The 6,537-nt window shown below is 54.8% G+C and overlaps 1 protein-coding gene across 1 annotated transcript in view; it reads left to right on the forward strand.

Annotated features, from left to right (window-relative positions):
* The window catches only part of CHRNB2 (cholinergic receptor nicotinic beta 2 subunit), a 19,863-nt gene extending 15,805 nt beyond the window's left edge, over positions 1–4,058 (forward strand). Inside the window, exon 8 of the mRNA XM_006775757.2 lies at positions 2,989–4,058. Within this exon, the coding sequence (XP_006775820.1) occupies positions 2,989–3,187 (199 nt within the window). The 3' untranslated portion in view covers positions 3,188–4,058. The remainder of the gene's footprint in view (positions 1–2,988) is intronic.
* The last annotated feature ends 2,479 nt before the right edge of the window (positions 4,059–6,537 follow it).

Raw genomic sequence — 6,537 nt, forward strand, 5'->3', positions numbered from 1 at the left:
AGGCCCTTCCGGGTTTGCAGCTGGCCTGTCCCCGCCGCTTGCATTCCCCAGCACAAGTTGCTAATCTTCAGCTCTTAGCACAGACCGAGACTGAGTTCTGTGCCCCACGGGAGCAGGGAAGGCAAAATTAAAGGCAGTGGGAGGGGTGTGGGGGAGCGGGAGGGGTGGGTGTTAAGAGGATCCAAGAGCCTGCTGGTGCAGGAGACAGTCCCAAATCAATTCACCGTTTCTGCTCTTCGGGGTCCAGGGGAATGGCCCCGTGAAATATGGATGGAGGTAGGAGAGGTGGGGCCGGAGCTTCTGAGACTCGCCCCCGGCTTTCCGCACAGCTGGCAGCTCCTCGGAAAGGGGACTCCCATGGTTTCCGAGTCTGAGAGCCGAGCGTGAAGAGTTGACAGGCCCCTACTTTGAGTGCCCCCGCGCGCGCGCAGCCTTTGGGTACCTGGCTAGTTCCAGGCAGCTGCTCAGCTGTTGCCATGGTGACCAGTGAGGTTTCTGCTGGGTCGCTGCCATTCCAGTTTGAGGGTGAGGAAGCGGGAGCTCCTGCACCACTGTTTGGGGGGCGGGGGAGGAGGACGTCAGAGCCTGGCGTCTGAGCAGGTCGGTGGCAGAAGAGGTGTGGCCCCGCCTGGAGGTGACGGGTGGAAGCCTCGCAGCCAGCAGAGGCCGAGTAGGGGCTGCACGGGTGGGGGTGGGGGTGCGGGAATCCAGCCAGCTTCTCACAGCCCCGCCCCTGCTGCCGCCCACGCCTGTCATGTGCGTTTACCGGACAGGGTGCCGGGGATGCAGTGACCTCCTTGGCTGCCCCACAGGCATCTCAAACTCGACCTGTCCCAAACGGAGTGCTTGCTCTACATCCCACCCACTCCTGGGTCAGACTAAAAACCTGGAGTGACTCTCGACTTCTGGAGTCATTCTTTTTAAAAATATGTTTTTATTGATTCTTTTTTAGAGAGAGAGGAAAGGAGAGGGAGAGAGAGAAACATCCATGTGAGAACATGGATCAGCTGCCTCAGGCCTGCTGCCTATGGGGGATCGAGCTTGCAAGCTGGGCATGTAGCCTGACGCGGATCCAACTGACAACCTTACAGCGCACAGGATGACGCCCAACCAACTGAGCCACCGGTGTTTGTTTTTCCTTGTTAATCCTCACCTGAGGCTATTTTTTTAAAAAAGTACTTGTGTTGATTTCAGAGAGGAAGGGAGAAAGCGAGAGAGAGAGAGAGAGAGAGAGAGAAACATCAATGATGAGAATCATTGATCGGCTGCCTCCTGCACACACCTCACTGGGATCTGAGCCCACAACCTGGGCACGTGCCCTGATCGGGAACTTGAACCATGACCTCCTGGTTCATAGGTCAGTGCTCAACCTCTGAGCCACACCGGCCAGGCTCACCTGAGGATATTTTTCCTTGCTTTTCAGAGAGAGTGGGAGAGAGGGAGAGAGAGAGAAACATTGATGTGAGAGAGACACATTAATTGGTTGCCTCCCTGCCTGCACCCCCATAAGGGGCAGGGAATGAATCCACAACCCAGATGCATGCCTTTGACCAGGAATTGAACCTGAGACCTTTTGTTGCACAGGGTGATGCTCCAACCACTGAGCATGCTGGCCAAGGCTGCTTTTTGTTTTTGTTAACCTCACCTGAGGATTTGTTTTCATTGGTTTCAGAGAGGAAGGAAGGGAGAGAGAGGGAGAGAGAGAGAGAGAGAGAGAGAGAGAGAGAGAGAGAGAGAGAAACATTGATGTGAGAAACATGGATCGGTTGCCTTGAGTACGTGCCCCACCTGGGGATTGAGCCCAAAACCTAGGTATGTGCCCTAGGAAATTGAACCCGCAATCTTTTGGTGCATGGGATGATGCTCCAACCAACTAAGCTACCTGGCCAGGGTGTAATTCTTTTATTTTTACTTATTTTGTGCCCATCTCTCTCAGTAGACTGTAACCCACAGGATGTGTTTGTCTTGCGTTCATTATATCCCCAGTGCCAGCATGGTGCCAGGCACACAGCAGGCACACCTGTGACATGAATGAGTCATTATTTAGCTGCTGACTAAATGAAGGGCACAGGTGCCTCCTTCCCAACCCCCAGCTAGCTGGGCTGCAGATGAACATGTGTGCTAAGACCTGCACTCAGGCTGGTGTGGAGCAGCTCCGAGGGGAGCCAGAGCTTCCCCTGAAACCCACAGAGGTCATTGTCTTTTTGACTCATTTGTTCACATCTGGGACTTAGTCCTCACCGTCTGGGGCCTGCGTGCTCAAGATGATACTGTTGGATGGGGCTCCCCGTGCAGTCATGTAAGGAGCAGAGGGAGCCATTCATTGACTAATTCAACACCCATTTACTGCTACTCTGTGTTCCATGTGCTGGAATTACAAAGATGAATTTGACGGGCCCTTGTGGTTTAGGAGCTGAAGGAAGAGGTATGGGGCGGGGGTGGGGGGCAGGGCAGAGGGAGGGGGTGCAGATATGCAAATTGGAATGGTAACACAGTGCAGTATAAATACTGTTCTAGAAATGTGTACACAGTGTTAAAGGAACCCAGAAGGGACAAAGGTTCAATCTTATCAGGGGCATCAGGAAAGCTTTCATAGAAGAGGTGGTGTAGTTTGGGCTTTGAAGGATGTATAGGAGTTCACCAGGTATAGACAGAGAGGACAGAAATTCTAGACAGAAAAGAAACCTAAAGGCACAGAGAACTGAGAGCCCATGTGGGGTTTGGTAAATCTGAGTTGGAGCACGGAAGAGGATGGGGGTGAGCTTTTACTGTCATGGGTGGGTCTTGATTCCAGATTCGGGAGTTTGGATAGGTCCTGAAGGCAGTGGGGCCATGGCTGGAGGCTTTGGAAAGGTCACTCTGGGATCTTGAGGGAGAGGCGTGGTGTGTGTGTGTGTGTGGGTGTGTGTGTGTGTGTGTGTGTGTGTGTGTGTATGCTGGGACCTGCTTATACCTACTCCGCTCCTATCTTGCATCATGTGACTGATATCCTTGGGCATCGTTTGTCCCCGTCCAGGTGAGCGAGGACTGGAAGTACGTCGCCATGGTGATCGACCGCCTGTTCCTTTGGATCTTTGTCTTCGTCTGTGTCTTTGGCACCATCGGGATGTTCCTGCAGCCTCTCTTCCAGAACTACACCACCGCCACCTTCCTCCACGCAGACCACTCGGCTCCCAGCTCCAAGTGAGCCTCCCTCACCCCGCTCCACGGCCCTGCACCCCTCTGCCCTCTGTTGTACAATCGTTTTGGGTGGAAGAGGATGAGCTACCAAGAAGAGGGGCGCTGCCCACAAAGATCTATCCTTCCACGTCACCTGGAGCCCCTCCCCCCACCCACAGCCAGCTCCACCTGGCAGCTGGGCCAGCCGCTCTCCTCCTCCTGCACCAATAGTGTTGCTGGTTGAGGATGAGGCTGAGAAAAGGAGGGTGGAGATATCGGCGACTTCCAGCCTGACGAAAGTGTGAAGGGGAAGGGGCCGAGAAGGGGCCAGAATCTTCCACTGCCTTCCAGTCACGGGAAAGGGTGAGAGGGACAGGGGCTCCAGCTCTGCTGGGCCAGCCCAACACAATGGCAGCTCAGAAGGGAGGAGCGAAAGGAGAGAGGCCTGGGTGTGACCGGATGCTTGCCTCAGCCCCAGTGAACGGCAGCTGGGCGGGGTGGGCCTCACAAGGGACACAGGTTCCTGCCCAGAGGGTTCGTCTGCTGCTGTGGTCAGACGCCTGGAGGGAGCTTCCAGCCCAGTCCCACCGCCCCAGCTCCCCTTGTCCCGGTGAGGAATTCTCCCCCTCCCCTGGACTTTCCTTCCTTTCTTGCTCGGCCAGGGTGTGAAGGGCAAGGCTGGGAGCCTCTGAGTTTTGAGTCTTTGGTGACCTGCTTGGAGCCTGAGGTCCGAGGACACACACTTTGGGGGAAGGGCAAGTTCACAGGCTGTTTTTTACCCCCAGTTGAACTGACTGGCTGTTGGAAGTAAATGAAGGATGTTAGCCGTAAGCAGAGCCAGCCTTTTCATTTTTTTAAATATGTTTTTTTATTGATTTTAGAGAGAAGGGAGAGGGACAGAGAGATAGAAACATCGATGAGAGAGAAACTTCCATCGGCTGCCTCCTGCATACCCTACACTGGGGATCCATCCTGCACCCTGGGCATGTGCCCTGACTGGGAATCGAACCATGACCACGTGGTTCATAGGTCAACTCTCAACCACTGGGCCGCACTGGCCGGGTCAGACCCAGCCTTTTTGCCTGGCTGCCAGGAGAGCGCCGGCTGTGGAGGCCAGTGGGCAGGGCGGGAGTGGCCACATCAGCCCTGCTCCTGCTCCGCCCTCCTCCTCAGGGCTGTTCTTCCTGCTCTTGCCCCTGCTCTCACCCCGCCCACCCAGACCTGAGCAGGATTGCGGTGGGACAGGACTGCTGCTGCCCCCAGCCCTGCCACTGAATGTCCTGAGCAATCTCTGCCCTGTTGGGTCTCTGCTCCCTCATCTATGAAATGGGGACAGTGAGGATGAGTGATGCTCGTGGGCACAGAGTGGGTGATTTATTACTGTGGAGTCAGAGCTGGTGGGAATGGGGTCGCCTGTCATGTCAGTCTCCCCCTAGACCAGGGGTGGGCAAACTTTTTGACTCGAGGGCCACAGTGGGTTCTTAAACTGGACCGGAGGGCCGGAACAAAAGCATGGATGGAGTGTTTGTGTGAACTAATATAAATTCAAAGTAAACATCATTACTGCTTACCCTCTCTTTTTCTTTTTAGTTTTTATGTACTTTTAATTTTATTTTTAAAAAATCTTTATTGTTGAGAGTATTACAGGTGTCCCCCTGTCCCCCACCCCACTGCTCCCTTCTGCCCGGGTCCTGCCCCACCCCAGGCCTTCACCACCCTATTGTCTGTGTCCATAGGTAAGATCTTCGGTTCCTCTCTTCCTGCCCCCACCCCAGTCCCCCCTGAGATTCGTCGGTCTGTTCCGTGCTTCCATGACTCAGAGTCTGTTTTATTCGCCAGTTTATTTTGTTCATTAGATTTCTTGTTCGTTTATCTTGATTTTTAGATTCGATTGTTGATAGATATGTATTTGTTGCCATTTTATTGTTCGTGTTTTTTATCTTTTCTTCTTCTTAAATAATACCCTCCAACATCCTACATAAGAAAAGGCTGATATACAAATTGTCCCCCTGACCGGGAGTTCGACCAGGGGGGTGCCGGCCGGCCAACCGCCCGCAGCCCCTCCTCTCTACTGTCCTGTTCCCCACCCCCACCCCCATCGGGGGACCCCACCTGTGCACGAATTATAACCTTATAACCATGGTTTTGAACTCTATCCAGTAGTTTGCTTGCTTCCATTTCTTTCATTTGTGATATGTTTGTCTCTGCATTTTGGCTGATAGGTGTCTTGGAGGGCCCAGTGGCTCAGCCTCCCCAGTCACCCGAGTGGGCACTCTAGGTGCACCCCCTGTGTGGGCTGTGTGCATGGTCTTGTAGTTGAGCCTTGATTGCTGTTGGCGTCTCTGGGAGGAGTTGACCTCCAGGCCAATTGGCTGTGAGGACCAGCTGTGACTACAGTGGGAAAGCTGCTGTACTAGAGCCGGTTAGTGGGCCTTTTATTGATAGGTTTGGGGCAGCTGTCACCAGCTGCAGCTTGTCTGAAGCCTGAGGCAGGACAGGCTGTTCATATGGAAAAGCTGCTGCAAACAGCTTGGGGTGGGCCTGCCAATTGGATGGGGCGGGGTCTCAAGGAATCATTAGGGCGGATCAAACAGCGTGCTCCAGGCTGATGGAGACTCAGAAATGCCTGCCAGTCAGCCCTGCAACAGGGCGGTCCCAGCACAGGAACAAGGACCCTTGCGAGCACCCCTCCCTGGGAGAAAGCCGCCCCAAGTTCCTGCCCTGATGCCAGACAACCCAGTTCCTCCCGTATGTGTCTGGGTCTCCAGCGCTGGAGCTCGGAAGAAGTGGACCGAGTAAGTTTGTGCGCCGGCCCCTCACACCTGGGATTGATTCCAGCAGACTCAGTGTCACTCAGCCCCAACCCCGATGGTTTTTACAGCCTGTAGTTGCGTGGACTTCTCCCCCCAGCTCGGGAGCCCTGGGCTGGGGTTTGGTGTGGGGCTGGGACCCCTTGCTCCTCACGGGCCACCTTGGCAGAGACAGTCTCCCTCCGGATTAAAAACCCAGCACACACGGTGTGAGACCGGCCGCTCCTCACCCCACCCCTCCGACCAACCTCAGTGTGCTTTCTTCGTTACTGTTCTGGTTGTGATGAAAAGCAGGCCTTCTGTTCAGCCAACTTTCGTGGCGGCTCCGTGTTGTAGTTGTGATTTTGGTGTGGCTGTGGGAGGCGGCGAGTGCAGGCGTATCGGTAGGCTCGGGGCGCGCTGTCACCAGCTGCAGCTTGTTTGAGGATTTCAGCGAAGCCTGAAGCCCGAGCCGGGACATCTGGGTTCTCCTCTACCCGTCTCTTTCTCGAACAAACCACGTCCCCCCAAACAGGGCCTGTGTCTGGGGGAACGGAGAGCTGGAGGGAATGCGCTGTGAGTCTAGCGG

This window comes from Myotis davidii, unplaced genomic scaffold (genome assembly GCF_000327345.1).
Source record: "Myotis davidii unplaced genomic scaffold, ASM32734v1 scaffold208, whole genome shotgun sequence".
Lineage (NCBI taxonomy): Eukaryota > Metazoa > Chordata > Mammalia > Chiroptera > Vespertilionidae > Myotis > Myotis davidii.